At 34.5% G+C, this 17915-nt stretch overlaps 5 protein-coding genes and 1 long non-coding RNA gene across 9 annotated transcripts; 3 read left to right on the top strand and 3 right to left on the bottom strand.

The window, feature by feature from the left end:
- Positions 1 to 682: 682 nt before the first annotated feature.
- LOC122409636 (ribonuclease H1-like) lies at positions 683 to 2882 on the bottom strand. 2 transcript variants are annotated; one of them, XM_043417365.1, is made up of 4 exons: positions 2748 to 2882; positions 2521 to 2642; positions 1380 to 1647; positions 683 to 933 (listed from the first exon to the last, which is right to left on the bottom strand). In XM_043417365.1, the coding sequence occupies exons 1-4, from the start codon at positions 2748 to 2750 to the stop codon at positions 811 to 813; spliced, it is 516 nt and encodes a 171-aa protein (XP_043273300.1). In that variant the 5' UTR covers positions 2751 to 2882; the 3' UTR covers positions 683 to 810. The 2 variants fall into 2 exon arrangements, with proteins under 2 accessions (XP_043273300.1, XP_043273301.1); XM_043417366.1 differs by having other exon boundaries at positions 2729 to 2815.
- A 1025-nt stretch (positions 2883 to 3907) lies between these two features.
- Positions 3908 to 5261, top strand: LOC122409639 (uncharacterized). The gene is made up of 3 exons (XR_006260735.1): positions 3908 to 4115; positions 4936 to 5051; positions 5231 to 5261. It is a non-coding gene; the product is annotated as an uncharacterized lncRNA (long non-coding RNA).
- A 654-nt stretch (positions 5262 to 5915) lies between these two features.
- Positions 5916 to 9139, bottom strand: LOC122409634 (ribonuclease H1-like). Its single transcript, XM_043417363.1, has 6 exons — positions 8877 to 9139; positions 8694 to 8798; positions 7316 to 7532; positions 7119 to 7243; positions 6327 to 6591; positions 5916 to 6252 (listed from the first exon to the last, which is right to left on the bottom strand). Exons 1-6 carry the CDS (start codon positions 8978 to 8980, stop codon positions 6163 to 6165), a joined length of 906 nt encoding a protein of 301 aa, XP_043273298.1. The 5' UTR covers positions 8981 to 9139; the 3' UTR covers positions 5916 to 6162.
- A 190-nt stretch (positions 9140 to 9329) lies between these two features.
- On the top strand, positions 9330 to 12187 carry LOC122409633 (uncharacterized). The gene is made up of 4 exons (XM_043417362.1): positions 9330 to 9652; positions 10104 to 10459; positions 10539 to 11036; positions 11236 to 12187. The coding sequence occupies exons 1-4, from the start codon at positions 9642 to 9644 to the stop codon at positions 11406 to 11408; spliced, it is 1038 nt and encodes a 345-aa protein (XP_043273297.1). The 5' UTR covers positions 9330 to 9641; the 3' UTR covers positions 11409 to 12187.
- Positions 12176 to 17520, bottom strand: LOC122409630 (FGGY carbohydrate kinase domain-containing protein). 3 transcript variants are annotated; one of them, XM_043417357.1, is made up of 12 exons: positions 17331 to 17520; positions 15864 to 16040; positions 15323 to 15594; positions 14990 to 15101; positions 14562 to 14799; positions 14287 to 14414; positions 13969 to 14151; positions 13683 to 13890; positions 13397 to 13547; positions 13245 to 13319; positions 12830 to 13107; positions 12176 to 12749 (listed from the first exon to the last, which is right to left on the bottom strand). In XM_043417357.1, exons 3-12 carry the CDS (start codon positions 15497 to 15499, stop codon positions 12665 to 12667), a joined length of 1635 nt encoding a protein of 544 aa, XP_043273292.1. In that variant the 5' UTR covers positions 15500 to 15594; positions 15864 to 16040; positions 17331 to 17520; the 3' UTR covers positions 12176 to 12664. The 3 variants fall into 3 exon arrangements, with proteins under 3 accessions (XP_043273292.1, XP_043273291.1, XP_043273293.1); XM_043417356.1 differs by lacking the exon at positions 17331 to 17520 and having other exon boundaries at positions 15323 to 15555; positions 15864 to 16003; XM_043417358.1 differs by lacking the exons at positions 15323 to 15594; positions 17331 to 17520 and having other exon boundaries at positions 15864 to 16001.
- Pop5 (POP5 ribonuclease P/MRP subunit) lies at positions 16389 to 17329 on the top strand. The gene is made up of 4 exons (XM_043417368.1): positions 16389 to 16525; positions 16592 to 16737; positions 16867 to 17036; positions 17110 to 17329. The coding sequence occupies exons 1-4, from the start codon at positions 16506 to 16508 to the stop codon at positions 17224 to 17226; spliced, it is 453 nt and encodes a 150-aa protein (XP_043273303.1). The 5' UTR covers positions 16389 to 16505; the 3' UTR covers positions 17227 to 17329.
- Positions 17521 to 17915: the final 395 nt, after the last annotated feature.

Below are 17915 nucleotides of genomic sequence, written 5' to 3'. Positions count from 1 at the left end.
ATACTGGTTAGAATTGACTGGACAATGAAAAATTCTTCATTGCAAAATGATTGCGATTTCAACAGGAAAGAGCCTGATAACAAATTGAATGATGAATGAATGAAATTGCGCCATCTGCTGTTTCGTTTTTTTTGTCTTATACTAAAATTTCATTTCGTTTCAAAGTTGCGAGTGAATGACAAGTTGAAACTTGCGTTTTGTTCGAGAAATAATTTCTATGTACTTTCGTGTTTAAAATTTCGTTTGACAGACAAAAATGATCGAGAATACTTCGAATTTTTGAAATAATAAAACTATCAAACAGTGCCGTATTTTGAATCGTGCGGATTTAATCGCACTTGCAGAATTAGCCGGTGTTGACGCTTCGCTAGGATTCTCCAGGTAAATAGACGACCGTAAACTTATTATCAGCTTCACTTATCTCGTACATTCAAAGGAAAAAACACAATATGAACAAAAAATAATGTAAGATCAGGTCAAAATTACTACCAATGGATCCTTAAAAATAGAATTTTTTATTTATTCCGTTGCTCTGCGCCTCGCATTGTGCCAGAATAACAATTTGAAATGATTAAAATCGAAAGTGAGGACCATTTTTCATGAATAAATTGGCGCAAGAGAGACTGAATTCGTCATTGATAATGGGAGTATCGTTCTAGGGTAAATAATGAGGGTCAGGGTGTTCCTTTTTTTCCAAAAGTCTTTTTTTATTTACTCGAAAAGACTCTGAGAACTAACATTAAATTACGATTTGAAGTTAGATCAGCAATCAATGCTTCTTTTGGTATGCCTTTCGTGTTTTCGTCTTCACTAATAGTTTAACATCGCCAGACCACAAAAATAGTGTGGTGGCTGGTATCTTCGCGCACCTTCGCGTGCCAACTCGTCCGCCCGCCGGTTTCCATACGAATCTCCATGACCTGGTACGTGTTTCTGAAATTGCAGAATATTTGTATCGACCTCGTGCTTATTGTGAGTCCCGAAAAAGTATGGTTCTAAAAAATTGTTCATCATTGATCTTATTTTCTCTATGAAACAATCAGTACTTGGTTGAAATTTTCATTTTTTAATGATTGATCTCGATGTTTGTGAAGATATCGTCAACCAATGAAATTTTTCAAATTATTAGCTTAAAGGTGAACATTTTATTATTTACGAGTCGCGTTACCAGTCGGAATATCCGAATTCTGAACGGTTGGCTCGTGAGTACAAAAAAAGTGAGTTTCTAATTTTTTTTTTAATGCCGATGTTCAGCACACTTTTCAACGCGGTCGCAATGTGTTTGTATAATTACGCCCCATTATATTTTCGCAATTACGTTTTTTTTCAAGGGTTAAGATAAATATTCAAGTATATCGTGACAGTACAATAATTCTTACCCATTTCACGGCTCCGAAATTTTTGAGAGCCTGTTCCATGTCTAGAAGATCACCTTTGTTAACAACCTTACGTCCTGAGGTTGTTATCCAGTCTCGTCTCTTCCATCTGTCCATCCACTTGTTGATACAATTCATCACAAACGCAGAATCTGTATGAATCAAGATCTTGTTGATTCCCTCTTCGCAGGCAACTTCAGCAGCACGAGTTACCGCTTGTATCTCAGCAGTGTTGTTCGTTGCACGACCCACGACAGGTTCCGAAACGTTACTGGCGAATGAGAAGCAGTAATTATTATTATTATTTTTTTTTAGTTCATAAATGAAAAATTTACGGGTGATGTTAATTTTTATCCATTTGAGAAGTACTCTGCATCAATTTACAGTAAGTTCGCTACTCTCCTGGCTTTTCATTGGGATTCGAACTTCAACGGACGAGTGTCATCGAATTTCTGTTCGTTCGGCTTGAACTGCGTGTGACCCCGCGAGTACAAAATGAGGACTCAATTTCTCAGATAGAAACTTATTAGGGGTGAAATTTATTTTAAATAAAGTGCTTATTTGCGATTCCTAATTTCGTCCTGTGTTATGTAATGACTCTTATGACAATAGTTGATGAAAGTTTCGGAAAAAATCTTGATAGTAGTTAAAATATGAATAACACGGTTCGAAATTCACGAAGATACTATCATTACAATTTTTTGTCGGATTTCCGGGGAAAGCTAGAGTTTCTCGAATTAATTTGATTTTTCGCGATGATGTGCTGTTGAATCGTTTAAAGAAAATATTGACATCCAAGACTTTATAATTTCTTATCTACATTTGAATGAGTATTTAAAAGAATTCCAACAATCAATATATGATGACGAAAATTCTGAAAAATATTTCAGCCCTCGCATAAAGCTTATTTTTCGTAACGCGTAAAATATTTTTCTCAAAGGTTCGAGATGATCTCTGAATTCGCGTATGAGTGCAAAATGTCGAAATTCAAAAAAATCAAAATTTTGAGCGTAAAATATGTAATTTGTCCCTTCGTGAGTTTAACTTGCAAGTTTTTGGGGGTTAAAAATTTCAATGAAAAACAATTGTCCAATACGAAATTCGCAACTTCGAAGTAAAGAGAAATAATTGAAAATGTACTCACAGGGGACTGCCATCAGCGAAGAAAACACCAATTCCAGCTTTTGCGTCAGGAGCACCGTTTCGTGAACATGCTCCGTCCGTGTAAATATGAACAAAACCGTCCCTGCTTTGTTGATATCTAGGCTAAACAAAAAAAATAAATAAAAAAACAAACAATGACTCATGACAACATCTTTAACGGCGAAAAACACAAAAACAATCACCATTACCATTTTAAAAAAACATTACCATTTTTAGGCTTATGATTGTTACTCAAAGATGCGCTGATAATTGCGACCGTTTTCGTTCGCTCCTGAGCTTCGACTGACCTGTGTTCTGTGTTTTCGTTCGGCTCTTCGCATCAGCTTCAACGTTCAAAATCCCTTTGTGCGGCTATTCGTTTTTCTATTGGTTCCGAATATGACAACCCCGGCGATTACTCACGAAATTCTGGGAACTTGGCAGATAATAATAATAACAACATCAATCTGCTAGAATTTTTGTTTACGTTGCAGGTGTTCCGACGCTTCTATACGAATTCAACCATCTCAAAAAATGCTATTCTATTATGATGCGTAAAAAAATCGTTTCCGATACATTCGTGAATGGGGAAACTTTTTCCGTTCCAAACTTGTTATTTTTTTTTCTTCTAAAATTCCCATAAAATGTACGTGTGTGGTAATGTTGCATTCTCAGTCATCCGTCACTATACAATAACAGCGCATATATGTGTGTATTATGAATGAAAGGACAATTTACTTTGAAGTATAAATTACGGTATTAAGACATTTGTGTTTATGGTTTTTTATCCAATGAACTGGTTCGTAAGTCGGAGTTTATGAATGAATCAAAGATTGCAAAATTTTGTTAAAAGCTTTTTAAGCTTTGTTAAAAAAGCTTAAAAACGCTGTTAACGCTTTGTTAAAAAGCGTTAACAAAGCTTTTTAAGCTTTGTTAAAAACTTTTTGTTGAATATTTGTTCAATTAAATGTTTAATGCACGCAGTTGAGTGTGATATTGTTGCACTAAATTTTCGTTCGCGTATGAATAAGAAACTTAGTTGCATTAGCTGAAATTCTGTTATCTGCGAACAGAACATTAATTTGTTCAATGAGTGCAACAAAATATTCAAAAATGGTAACAAAATTTCGTCTCGAATACAAAACTTATTTTCGTCAAGGAACAAAAGATCTCGAGACTCCAGCAGAACGATTCGCGATAACGAGAGATCTTAGGGGATTCAGGCAGAAAGAAATGCGAGAGGCGAATGTGACAAAGAAAATGAAAAGGGAGAGGCAGAATGATGATATTCTTTAAAAAGCGCGTAACGACTTGTTTACCGCGTCAATAAAATATGCGTATATAGATGGCGCACGATTCCTCTACGCAGTTAAACGAAATAAATTAAAAGGTAACTCCTGCACTGCATGTTAGTCAAATGAGTGCTAAATTTTCAAAACGCTTTTAGACCAAGTTCAACGTACCGATTAAACTTATTGTTAGTAGATATGTATTCAAGCATATTTTATTAACGTGAAAAAATATTTAAAATGATAGTTTTGCAAAATTATCAACTGCGATATAGATGCAAATTTGCATGATGACATATTTTCACAGGTATTTTTCAAAGAATCATCTGTATTTTTTAACCGATTTTATTGCACCAAATCTCATTTTGTTCCTCAACTGATCCTCTACGAATACACCACGTAGATTTTCCTTTAAACTCATTCCTTCAGAAATTATGAATGAAAAAGTTTTTTCACTCAATGAGGTTAATGACTTTAACCTACAGAGGACAACTCTTAACCCTCGTGCAATTCCTATCGTCTATATGACATCGGACTAGTTTTTACAGAATGAAAGGTGCTCAATTTTTTATTATTTGTTCCTTAAAACACACCGAAATCAAGATATTTTTCTATTATATCACCATTTTCTCAGCTTCACGTATTTATTGAATTTATACGTATTTGTTGAAGCACAAAGTGTTTAAAACCCTTTGAGTAGCGCAATTTGATTTAACAATAATATTGGAAACACATATAATTACTCTTTCATATATGTCAAAAAATTGAATTATGAGACTGAAAATAAAATTAGGAACTATAATGAGACACTGTAGAATTTCATACATAATTCAAGGTTGAATTTATAGTTTTTATTTTGTAACTATCATCGAATTCAAGCATTTTTTGGAAAAATGTGTGCCAAAAATTTTTCAAATATCATGAAAATTCTGAAAATTTCAGTTGAAACATTTATCAGTACACGCAAAACAGTAGAATGTTTTATTTTTTAAAAACGAATCAGCGAATCTTATTGAACTAATTTGTTAGCAATCATATTACTTTCATTTAAATTTACAAAATTTCGAATTTTCGTTCTTTTTTTTTACGAATTCTATCGACAAATCATATGTACTTTTTCGTCGTAGTCCGAGAATCGCTGGTTGGCTCTGTGAATGACTCAAATCATTCGAATTGCGCCATCGATTGCTTCAATTACTTACGAGCGAGCGTAAACCTATCAAATCACGTTCATTTCGAAGCGGTGAGGAAATTTGTTAAATTATTTATGTACTTTTTTATTGGGAAAAAAAGTTGCCTGGCTGACGATTTTCATCGATGCTTCCGTTTCTCTGAAATGTCAATATTCTCGTGAGAAAATTATTCTAAAGTTTTTGAGGTTATGGTGATAAAGGTGTTGACATTAATAATTTTTTTTGACAGATAAGTGATAAGAAATTTACGCGAATTTGGGTCTGATGAAATTGTCAAAAAATGCCGTATTCCGAATCTGATCGTGCGGATTTAATGGCCCTCGCAGAATTAGCCGGTGTTGACGCTCCACCAGGATTTTTCAGGTAAACAAACGAACATAACCTCACATGTATGATAAGGGTCTAATTTTTCCCTATTTTACACTCACGGAACTCGAAAACTGAAGGAAGAGAAAATTCAAATTTTTCAGCTTAGATAACAAATTTCAACTTTTTGTCAAATTGTTTTCTTCAATAGTGCCCTTTCAATATGTTTTTGATGATTCAGTTGAGAAGTTTCCTTCCATTTCTTTGTTTGGTATTACTTTAACATGTTTTTCCATTGAATTTCAGAATTGTCACAGATCTTTTGGCATTGCACATATCTCCGGAAGATATTTACAATCTCCTTTGTGAAATTGGTCCATCGCACCTAAATAAGGAAAAAAAAAACACTTCCCGTGGCTCACATCGCTCATACACTAATATTTAAAAAGTTACACAAAAATAATACTCAGCTTATAATTTTAAGGTAAAATATTTATAGAAATGTTTATTTTACTATCCATTTGCCCTGTAAGAGAGAATGATAAGAACATTTACACAGAGTACGATTGTAAAAATCTAGAATAAAACACATTTTTCTATAAAAGAAATTTTTCAACGTTTCTTCAAGTTCATATATTTCTAAAATGTTAAACATTTATTTCAGTTGAATACACGAAGGATTGTTGGTACTGCAAACTTAAGTTTAAAAAAGTTCTTGAAGATCAACATAAAATTACGATTGATTATGGCCTTTAAGTTAAGTAAGTTAAGTAAACAATCAATGCTTTCCTTGTCTTGTATGCCTTCATATCTTATCTACATCGTAATTTCAGAATGAAAATTTTCTTCAATCCTTTAATGATGTCTGTATCTTTCAGCACCTTCGCGTGCCAATCTGTCCGCCATTTCGTTGCCATAAACTCCTTGATGGCCTCGAACATGATTCTGTAATGTTTAATTGGTTTTTTCATTTCAAGTGACAATAAGAAGTATTCAAGAACAATGATTGCGATTCCTACCCATTCAACTTTGAGAGGTTTCAGTGCTGATTCCATTTCCTGAAGCTCAGCTCTGTTGATAACCGGAGCTCCCGAAGCAGTTTTCCAGCCTCGGCTCTTCCATCCTGGCATCCACTGAGTCGCACTCTTTATCAAAAACTCAGAATCTGTGTGCACTCGCAATTTTGTGATTCCATTTTCCCGAGCCACTTCAGCAGCACGGGTCACTGCTTGTATTTCAGCCATATTATTGGTTGCACGACCCTCCACGGGTGCCGAAATATTACTAGAAACAATAAATTGCCCAATCTAAAAACTTTGACAATTGCTATTATTTTCTATACCTACATTTTATAAATTTATGTAATCGAAAAGCCTAATGTATCAAGTATTAATGAGATTTCTATAATGTGCAAAGTAAAAATCAGACAAAATATTAGTTGCAGTTTTATTTAGATCAACTGAGCTGTGATCTTCTACGAGCAATATTTTTTTAAACAAATGACAACGTTGATAACTAAGCAATTGGAAGATCATAAATTCCAAACTTAATGGAAATAGATCAAATTACTTCTTGATCAAGAAATAATTTCTCAGATAGAAAAATGTTAATTATTTTCAGATTTATCACTGACTATGAGAATCAATATTTATCAGGTTTCAGATGATTCAATTTTTCCAAATATTCGTGCGCATTACGAGTTTTGAAATTCAGATTTAATACAAATTTTAACCCTACAAAAAGTATCATTCCTAATTGAAATCAAAATTTTACTTTCCCAAGTATTTTACGATAGAAATTTAAAAACTCACAGAGGGCTATTATCGCCGAAATAAACACCGACACCAGCTTTTGCGCCGGAATAACCGTTTCCTGAGCAGGCACCGTCTGTATAGACGTTTACGAAACCGTCAGAATCCATGTTGAAGTGCTTAGACTGACAACGGAAAAATAGTTTGATGAATTCCACGAATTGCTTTAATGACAAAAAAATGTTCAAATATCTTACATTATCAGGCTTACGACCGTTCGAAGATGTACCAGTATTTGCAACTGTCTTGATCCGTTTTTGAGCTTTGACTGAATTTCCGCTGGTCTCTTCCGAATCCAAAGTCCTCTTTGTGCGACTATTTGTTTTCGTATTGGTACCTAATGCGATAAGATCGTTCGGCAGGATTCGTTGAGCGTGTGTGAAATTCTCGGAACTCGAGGACAGTCCGTTGTTCCTTGTGACAAAATAATCATAATGTATGCTCGAATTTTTGTTTACGTTGCTAACGTTGCGAGACTAAGTCTTTCAAGGCTAATATATACGATCCTAACAATAAATAAAGGACTGTTCGGAAGGGCATAAAATAAAGTTTCGTTTGTTCCAAGACTTTTGGATTAATAAATAACTTTTAACTTATTAAATAATAAAAAAGATCATCTCTAATTAAAAAATCAATCATTAGTTTTTCCAGAAAGTTTATTATGTTTTTTCATTGTTATGTGGTTAGTCTAGGTATCTATGCCGAAGAAATCATTAATGTGTTTCCAATTGATAGTATTAAAATTTATTCATCAAAATTTCAGATAATTTTAGATAATATTTTGTTATGAATCGTACATTAATCATGAATTATTTGAGTTCTTGAAAGAATAGATACATGGATAATTATATTGTTTTTATTTCGAGCCTCAATATAGTATCGAAACCATTTTTTCAGATTTAATAATAATAATAAAATAAATTCAGGTTTAAATAAATTTGCTACATAAAACATATAAATATATATACATCGGCGGATGATTCACGGTTTTCTTCAACGCGCATTTTGAGAAAAAAAATTACTTGAAAATGAAGAATGTCCATTTTATTCAATTTTAAGAGTCCATATGTATAGCACACGAAATACGACTCTTATGGATGCAGCGTGTAAGTTTTTTCGAGTGGTCGTAAATCAGTAAAATCAGGAATATACTTCGTAGTCGAAAGAAAAAATTCCTTTTGTTCGATTCAAAGCGAAATAGCGTGGAAGCACGACACGCGGGTTTGGGCACTCGGATAAACTCGGGCATGTGCTCGAAAATCCTTTTACAGGGTCATAAAGAAAATCGGAAAACTCAATGCATAGTTGTGTAAAAAACAGATTTACCAGTTTCTCGAATGTATTAGATATTGTTCGTATATATCTGCACGGCACACCAATTTCCGTACTTGGTATGGTCAATTTTTTAACATGAAAAAACAAAACTGCGTACAAATGAAATGGAAACTGCACGTGTTATTAACAATTTATTTAATTTCACACGGAATACCCTGTATACACAGCAGACGAAATTTGACTTCTGAGATACGACACCACGAAGGCGACACTTGAGAAAAAAAAATAAAAAGAACTCACGATAACCGTGTCCGAGATTCGATGAATTCTTGAGCCTCTTGAGACGTGGGGAACTTTTTGTAAATAGGTCCTGGGAATTTGTGTACTTGTTGCTTGCATTCCTCCCTATGAGAAAATTGACGATTTTAAAAAATTGCTCCGTTATTTTTGTATTCAGAAACGTACTACTGTTGCTTTTTTTACCATGTTTGATAAATTCCAGGTGCTCGTCCTTTCGCTACAGCGTAATAAAAGCCCATTGTGGTTCTTGCGAAATACGATACGATTGATTCTAATGACGCTAGCATAGTCTCGTTAGAGGATTTTCATGGCATTATTTATTGATGATAATTTGTTGAAACAACTATATAATCAAACTGAAATATATTTCGAGATGTAAAATAATAATAAGCGATCATAACAAAGAACACATGCTGCTTTTATTAGCCGTTGAGGAGAACTCCATTCGATAGAAGTTTGAATAACAGCCAATAGACTGCGCGCAAATACGTTGTCGGTTGATGATAAAAACCATGGAGCGAGAAGAATAAAAAAAAGCATTAGACTGTATTCTCTAGTTTGATTCTTTCTATTTGTATATCCGTATAGGAACACGCATTGAATGAACAATCAATAAATTGCAATGTTTTCATAGTGCAAATTCAACATTGTTGGAAGAAAAAAACTAAAATTAGACACTAACGTCATCTCTGCTCTATCGCTGGCATTACGAGCTTTCGATCAATACGGAAAGGAGAAAGAGAATCAAAACATTCCTGTCAAAATCAATGATGGGTGTGTGACGGACGCCGACTCGCGGGTGGAAATTTCTTTTTTATGTTATTTTAACTTTTATTTCCTTTCTAATTTTCCTTTTTGTTTATGATTTTATTTGCTAATTTCGTACAATCGTATGTTTATTCATTTCGTTGCTTCATTTTTGTTTCGTAAGAAACGCGTTGGGACAATATGAAAGCAAGGTAAACTTGACTTTTCTTTTTGATTTCCTTTCATCGTACAAAGTACAAGCATTATTGAATTATAATGGGACAATGCCATGATTTATGAATATTTTTCTATGATTTATTCTGTACATGCGGAAGGCAAACATTAACTAATTCTTTTACAATTTTTTCAATAATGATATACCTATTTCCACCTATTTCTTTGAATTCTTTGCTAACTCACCGTATTATTCCCACGTTTATTTTTGCATTGTTCAGGTAGTTATTTTGTCGAGAGTTTTCATAAAAAAAAATTATAAAATTCAGTTATATTCTCTTCACCCTTTACATTGTGTAGATGGTTTTTTTATGCTTTATTTCTTTTTTTTGGGGCGGATGTAAAATCATTAACATTCTGTTTTCATTGATTTTGATTTTTCAAAGATATTTTAAAATATTTCAATCAATTAATGTTCATTCATCACAGTAATGGCAGAGACTGGTCTGATAAAATCAGTGATCTTGACGGTTATTTTGACGTCGTCGTCAGGCCAATGTTGCAACAAGGCCATGAAGGAGAATTGTGCGGATGGCTGAAAGAAATGAGCCTCATTAAAACGAGCTGTGTTTGCACTAGCGAACAATGTGAGGGGCGCAATCTAGTCTGGAGCCCGGCTCGAGTCGTTGACAAGTACAACTGGGCTTGTCTGCATTGTTCTAAAAAACAAACCATAAGGGACAATTCGTTTTTTCTCTCAATCAAGTGCGAATTCAAAACTTGCCTTCAAATAATACTGGCATGGTGCAAGATGTTTCCTTCCGATATTGCAGCTTCTTGTTTGGGTATGTTTTGACAACTAAACACAATAATCCTTTAATTGTCTTTGCTGTTTTTTTTTTAAATAATGACAAATTTTTATAGATGTGAAAGAACACGTGGTGAAAAAAGTGTATGAAAGATGTGCAAAAATAGCGGACGACTATGTGAATTCTCATCTGGAAGAATTCAAGCTGGGTGGACCAGATTCAGTCTTAATAGTGGATGAATATCCTGGTGGCTATATGACTGAGAACGTGCCTGAGATTTCAGTGTCGAGAAAACGAAATAACAATAGCCACACAATTTTGTGTATTGCCGAAGCGAATGCACTTCCACCACGAATGTGGTTGCATATGATTCGTGCCGTCCCAGCAACTGCGAACAAAACTCAAGGAAATATCATAAGATGTGGAATGGTAGAGGAGGCCTTGAAAGAAATCGTTCGTCATGTTTTACCTGGCAGTGTTCTTGTGGCCAATCATAGATCACGTTGTTGTAGTTATGAATCCATTAAGGAGCTCAAACAATTCGCCGTCATAAGTGTCGAGTACCTAAAAAATTTCGACGTCCCAGGCAAAAATAAACTTGTCAACAATCTTGGTGAGAATTTTTCACTATAGCTTGGAAGAATTTGAAATAAAATTTGAATGGAGATTAAAATTTTCACATCACGAATTGTCTGATTTCTTAGTGTCTGAAAAGTAATGAAAAGTAATTGAAAAAATCGCTTAAGTAAAACTTTCATTGTCGGTATTTTGTATCGAAATAATTAACAATCTACATCTCGATTTTTTTTTAGAAACAATTTGGCAAACGGCAGTGGATGTTTGTGAAGAAGTTCAAGAATCGACAAATTCTTTAGGCCGACAAATAATATCAACACATCTTTGGCGCCAGAGATTCAACACGTTGGCTCCCAACGCTTTCGAATGTATGCTCAATCAAATTGCGGAAGCTTACAAATTTACGTGATGCTGGAAGGATTAAGAAACAATCGCAGATTCTGGCGCTCAGAAAATGTCTTCCTCAGATCGACGATAAAGATGATATTTTACGAAAAGGCGAGAAAATAAGAAATCACCACAGTGCCTCGAATCGATCGAGATCCGAAATATTTTCTACTCATTTGCATACATACATATATAGTTTATTTGAGGCAATTTATTCGTTCGCAATTCGAACACCGTTTCTTGTTGGCAAGTTCAATTTTTTAAATGGCAAAAGGCGTTGTGTTTCTCGAACCAAGCAATAAGATATGCCAAGTGCAATCAGTCATTTTCGCCTTTAAATAAAGATGCACAACTTTGAATGTTACTTCAAATTTTATTGATCGATCAAAGGTCCAGATGCACTATTTTATGCTTTGGTTCAAGCTTCAATTGATCGCAAATCTCCAGGACACGTTCCTTTACCAAATGGATATTAAGAAGAAAAAAGTGCACAATGCGTATCAAGTTATGTTTGATTTAGGTTTAATGTTTTTATCATCGTGTGAAGAATATTGATGTTATTTCAAATATATTGAATTATTTGGTAAATTTTTTTGAACGTCTGAAATGAAAAGGCATTTGCTAATTTTGTTTTATTTGCAAATAATTCAGTCGTTTTTCGCAATCGTATGCGCTTTTCCACAAAGCAAATAATACTATTTTGGGCTTTGTTTTATCTGAAATTCGGGCGAGCGCTCCTCCCAAATATTTTTATATCGATATGGACAGTTTTAATAAAAAAAAACCGCGTTTCGTCGTTAATTATATTTTGTATTAAAGTTTTTTGTCAGTCATCGACCCGGTTGGCTTTGAAGAACAATTTCATTTTCACTGTTCGATAAACTCGCAGAAAATGATCTACTTCTATCGAGTTCCACATTTTTGATGTACCATGTTTCCAAATTAGTCAATTTACTCAAGTTCTCGGTTCGATGACTGCTCCACTTTGAAACTTTATCAATTTGTGGAACATTATTTTGTAGTCGATAAAATATATCATCGAATTTATACGACTTTTCTAACAGAAACAATTTCTCTGCAAGCACAAATGACGAAATGCAAAGTATTTCAATAGCGAGGCAAACTTCGGAATGCCCCAGCAAAAAACCATAAAAAAAAGTTCAATTGAATACATCCTGTTATCGGGCAACGTGAATTGTGGATTCGAAATACAATTTTCAGGGACGTTGAAGAAGCCCTCATTCTCTAAATATTCTGGATCAACATTTTTCACTGTCGTCACATCGATTCGTGCATTATTTTCCTGTACTCTTTTTGATCCTTCACCATTTTTTGGAAAACTCGATATTTCCGGCAGTGGAATCTACAAAAAAAACGTTACATTCAATATCATGAAACTGGTAGAAATTTCGACGAATTTTTTTCTCTTGATATTCGACGTACGGATAAGAAATATTGTTCGGTTTTACGACCGTGCCACTTCCGCCCATGGAGCTCATGGCTTTTTGGAAATTTGTGAATTGTCCACTTGCGCATGCTCCGAGAATCGCTGCTCCGAGTAAAACAGATTCACGCTCGTTTGGTATCAGCACCGGCAGTCCAAGGACATCAGCTTGACTTTGTACGAAGAGGGAATTCTGGCTTAATCCACCACAGATTAATACCGTTTCAATTTTGTGACCGGCTTTCGTCAGCTCATCCAAAATGTGACGAGTTCCGTACTATTTTTAGGAAAAAACGATTGTCAAAGATAAAAAAATTTTTTTTTAGAAACCCTTATTACTTAATCTATTTATTATCATAAAATGGCTGAATTTTCAATTTCAATTATAAAATTGTTAGGATTGAAAATACAAACCGTTAACGCATGCATAGTCGCTAGATACAAAACTGCCAAATTTTCTTCGTCATTCGCCAGAGAAAGTCCTGAAATCTGTCGAATTTTTTTCCACAGTAAAGAATATTTGAAATTGACTAAGGTAATGAAAATTGATGAAAATAATTCGGTACCATTCCTTGAAGACTGGGATCAGCGAGAGGAGATCGATTACCATGAAAGTCTGGCCAAACGTGGTAATCTTTTGTAAGAAATGCAACATCAGCGTGATTTTTTTTCGTTGCCATTGATTGCAACAAGTCCGTGAGGTATTGTTGTACATGCCTGTAATTCCGATCGGAATTTATTTTCTGGATAACGTATTTTGTCAGGTTTTCAAAACTTGGAGGAAAATTGATAACTTTCAGGAGTAGTCGTCTAGAGACCAGTCTCGTGGAAAGTAACGCGATATTTTCTCACATTTTGGAGTCCATTTTCATTCGGATTTGCGAAGTTGCGGGATGAGATTCTATAATGTGATCGAGCAACTTTCCAGTTGCACTTTGACCACCCTCGTTGAGCCAATAATCTGCAATAATGGCGCTGAAATACGGTCCCCAAACACCCTCGACGAAAATTCCTTTGTCACTCAATGCCATATGACAAGTTGAAGTACCGCAAATTAAGCCTGGACATAACAAACATTTGTTTCAAATTCAATTTTGCACAGAATGAGATGAAAATGTTGTAAAAATTATTTTTTTACTCAATCTTGTGGTGACGTCATCACTTATACCCGGAGCTCTGCAGCCGAGCATTCCGAGGGCACCTGCGTGGGCGTCAATCAAGGAACATCCGACAGGCATTCCTTCCCAGAGCTCGAGTTCCGCGGCCGCCTTCGCGCTCAAACCTGAGCCTACTGCTTCGCCTGGTAATTTTACTACGTTGCCTTGTGAACGGTGAAGATTGGACATAAAACATTTTGTTACAAAAGTAAAATTTTCAATTTTAGTTAAATGAAAAATCTCCGGATGGCTATTTTGGAAATTGATTACTAGACGTTATTAAAATCATAAAATTGTACCTATTCTTCGCCAGTGATCATCCTTCAAACTCGAAAGGCCAATTTGATCGAAAAAATCGAAATCCCATCTGTTCTTCGCATCAGGACTGGCTCTGTAGTTCCATTTGCAAACCAAGGAACATAGCGATCTAAAATTTGCGTTGAAGTCAATCAGTTGCCCCGTAACAATTCATTTTATGTAGAAAATATTTAAGTTAATTTTAGGAAAACGAGAGCCAGTAGTCAAAGTATGCATATGTCACAAAAATTGAAACCATCTAGAATGAAAAAATTGCCTCGTTTCAGAATTCGTAGCTTTCCACGTCAAGAAATCCGGCAAATCAAAAAGCAATTTCATCTTCTGCCATTGTTCGGGCAGATTATTCTTCAACCACAATATCTTTGGAATTTCCATCTCCAAAGAGATTTTACCACCAACGTTACGCAATAATTCATGACCAAGCGTGTTGATGTAATTGGCCTCTGCTTCTGCCCTGTGATCCATCCACAATACAACATTTTGCTCGTTTCTACCTGGAAAAATAAAATTTAAATTTGTTACGAGGGCAAAAGATATTATCATCTAGACGCGTCTTCTTTCGATCAGTCAACACAAATGGTTTCTAATAAAATAGTACTTTCAAATATTTACTTTATTTTCCCTTTTTCATGTCAATAAGACAAAATTAAGACATAATGGTTAATATCAAATGCAAAGATTTACCAGTAGAGCTGACTGAAACTGGCGATCCAAATTGATCGAGTGCTACAAGAGAACAAGTGGCATCAAATCCGATTCCTTTGATGGAATTTACAGGAATTCCACATTTTACGATCTGGAACAAAAATTATTATTTCAATTGAAAAAGAAATTGAGTAACAAGCTCCCTATGCTAAATGAAAAAAAAGGACTCCAAAATTCAATAAAACATTTAATATGCGATGCAATTAATTACAACGAATAGAGTAAATCTTGAAAAAGCGATGTAAAATTATTTCTTTCTTCTGACTTTTTTTTTAAATGCTTTCAAAAATCTTATAATAAATAATTGCTGACCTTGACAACATGAACCACTGATTTCCATATATTTTCAGAGGACTGCTCGTAAAAGTTTGCAGCAGGATTAAAAATTTCAATATTTCTGAGAGCACTTTTAACTATTGTTCCATCAGAATTGAAAAGTGCGGCTCTCGCACTACCCGTTCCTACGTCAACACCGATGAAATAAGCCATATTTCATGAAAATACTGGCAATGACGAACGATTGTCAGCTTCTGCAGTTTCTGCAACTGCAGAGAACTTTTGTGCTGCAAGGCTTTGGGGATAAGCTCGAAGTAAACAGAAATTGAAAAAAACTAAAGATAATCTTTACGACAGTCGAGTCGGGGAATGTTGCAATTCCGTTACGACCTTTTGAGATAAGACAAACCTCTTGAACCGACATAAGCATTTTTTTTACGCGAATATATTCATTATTCATGCAGAAAGTGGTAATCACACAGATAAAAAATAAGAAAAATTCAACAATGCGAACATTCAAATCGCACTTCATACGTCGAATCAGCAATTTTTCCAATCAATATAAAATATTACTCACCTGCTTCGAGAATGTTTTCTTGTTTTTGTATTTTTCGACATGTTTTTTTTACGTCCAAACATGTATTTTTTTCCGCCCCAGAAAAGCAAATCGGCAACGTGCTTGTATTCGTAGTATTATTAATGATTCACTGTCTCGATGTTACTCGAAAGTAATCGCGTGCTGTTGCTTATTTTGCTGTAACATATATGTATACGTATTATACGATATGCACGTGCGTTCAAAAAAGAAATAAGTGGGAGGATTTCAGAGAATTTGTTACGTGATGATATATCTATACCGACAGATCCCAATTTGTGAAAACTACCGGTTTCATGGGCAAATTAATCGACAATTAACTCGTTAGCGATTGTGTAGATTATTGTGATGGAAATTATAAAAAAACAACAGGCGCATATATATATATAAATTAAATTTTTGTAGCACTTATATATCGGCAGTTGGTTCTGAAACTTTGTAACCTTTCGAAAGCACGTGTGTGTTCGATCAGCTGATAGGTCAAAACTATATAACCTCAAAATGTAATCAAACGCGATAGTGCCAAATAAATAAAAATGGTTAAAAATAATAATATATAAAACAATGTGATTCGACAATTATTTTTTACGGAAGAACTATAAAGAGTTTTAATAATCACGCAACATGGTGCGATTCAAAAACAGGTAATTGAATTCGTATATTTAGTGAAAAAAATTAAAATTATAGAAAAAAAATGTTCTTAATTACAGATACATTACGATAGAAATAGTCCCTCAGGGAAATGAGGACAAGCCTCTGGTTTTGAAAACCACTGCATTGCATCTTGCGATACAGGATAAAGTACAGAAATTGTATGGTGATTTTGGTCAGGCTGCAATCAAAGCTGGATTTAATGGTGAGTTTTGAAAGGATTCGGAATCCAAATGTGCCCTGTGAACTAATGATTAGTTCACAGATAATAATTTATATGCCACTCAATATTGGAATTGTTTCATTTAATAAATCAATGATATTTCACATTCAGCTAAATACTGTAATACACATACAAGAATCGCTCTAATAAAAGTCCGCCATGGACCTCACAAATTCGTGATTGATTCTTTGCCTTTCATCAGTGATGTCGGAGGTCGTTTGGTCAAAGTGAACATAATTTATGTTGGTGCCACCATGAAACACTGTTTTAATTACATAAAGGTAAACAAAAAAATCGTCAATAATTTCTTTTTTTGCAGTTTTTGTATTATTTAATCTGTTTAAATTCCTGCAGAAACATCAACGGAAAAAATTGGAAGAATTGTGGAGTTCATTGAGAACCGACATGGAGCGTAAACAAATGCAGGATGCTCTTACGACCTTGACACCTGCTATGAAGGATTTCCAATAAAGCAACAAAAAAAGGGTTCACAAAAAACTTGTCAATTGAAATCTTATCAGAATATTTTTCATGTACATCAGTTTTTTTCTATTAAAACTCAAATTTTTTCTGACCTTGCTTTCAATGTCACCATGTGAAATTTGAATTATTTTGCATATTCGAATGGTCGACGCTCTCTCGACGCTTCAAAACCGCAGCATGTATATGTAGCGATAAACGATAAAGTTATCGAATGAAAGTTGAGATCCAGCAGGAAATTTTCGGATGAAAGAAGTTCTCATTGGATATTGCCCATCTCATCCATCTCATTGCTCAACTGAGTACAGGTGCCGGTACCATGAAAAGTAAAATTTGAAGGTTAGGAACCTTCGTCTATAGTGCGATATGAAAATTAGCTTAGGAATTCTCCCACAAGCGGCTCTGTAATCTACATGGTTTCAAAGAAAATAATGAAAATGAGAGGTGGTGATAAGGCGATAAGAAAAATGATAGCATTCATTTAGTGTATCTATGTACTATCTGCTCCCTTAAAAAATAGGATTGTACTTCAATACAAATTCTTGAACTTTTACGATGAACGTCAATATATTAATAATAAACAACGACGCATGTTGAGATCGATTCCCGTAAGAAAGCAGCGCCACTAGAGTTTCTCACGATTTTACGGACGTCTTTAAAGTTGACCGCGTTGCTTTCTA

The sequence above is a fragment of the Venturia canescens genome, chromosome 4, assembly GCF_019457755.1.
Source record: "Venturia canescens isolate UGA chromosome 4, ASM1945775v1, whole genome shotgun sequence".
Lineage (NCBI taxonomy): Eukaryota > Metazoa > Arthropoda > Insecta > Hymenoptera > Ichneumonidae > Venturia > Venturia canescens.
The sequence above is the reverse complement of the archived record's forward strand: the minus strand, read 5'-3'. Positions and strand labels throughout refer to the sequence as shown.

Coding starts and splice junctions, on each gene's coding strand:
- LOC122409630 (XM_043417357.1), bottom strand. CDS start 15,499: ATGGCTTATTTCATCGGTGTTGACGTAGGAACGGGTAGTGCGAGAGCC. Junction 13,891..13,968: donor TGACGTCACCACAAGATTGA/GTAAAAAAATAA, acceptor TGTTATGTCCAG/GCTTAATTTGCGGTACTTCA. Junction 13,108..13,244: donor CGACTATGCATGCGTTAACG/GTTTGTATTTTC, acceptor TCCTAAAAATAG/TACGGAACTCGTCACATTTT.
- Pop5 (XM_043417368.1), top strand. CDS start 16,506: ATGGTGCGATTCAAAAACAG. Junction 16,526..16,591: donor ATGGTGCGATTCAAAAACAG/GTAATTGAATTC, acceptor TCTTAATTACAG/ATACATTACGATAGAAATAG. Junction 17,037..17,109: donor ACTGTTTTAATTACATAAAG/GTAAACAAAAAA, acceptor AAATTCCTGCAG/AAACATCAACGGAAAAAATT.
- LOC122409636 (XM_043417365.1), bottom strand. Junction 1,648..2,520: donor TTCGCTGATGGCAGTCCCCT/GTGAGTACATTT, acceptor CTCATTCGCCAG/TAACGTTTCGGAACCTGTCG. Junction 934..1,379: donor ATTTCGGAGCCGTGAAATGG/GTAAGAATTATT, acceptor CTGCAATTTCAG/AAACACGTACCAGGTCATGG.
- LOC122409634 (XM_043417363.1), bottom strand. CDS start 8,980: ATGCTAGCGTCATTAGAATCAATCGTATCGTATTTCGCAAGAACCACA. Junction 8,799..8,876: donor CCTGGAATTTATCAAACATG/GTAAAAAAAGCA, acceptor ATTTTCTCATAG/GGAGGAATGCAAGCAACAAG. Junction 7,244..7,315: donor ACGGTCGTAAGCCTGATAAT/GTAAGATATTTG, acceptor TTCCGTTGTCAG/TCTAAGCACTTCAACATGGA.
- LOC122409633 (XM_043417362.1), top strand. Junction 10,460..10,538: donor TATTGCAGCTTCTTGTTTGG/GTATGTTTTGAC, acceptor AAATTTTTATAG/ATGTGAAAGAACACGTGGTG. Junction 11,037..11,235: donor TAAACTTGTCAACAATCTTG/GTGAGAATTTTT, acceptor ATTTTTTTTTAG/AAACAATTTGGCAAACGGCA.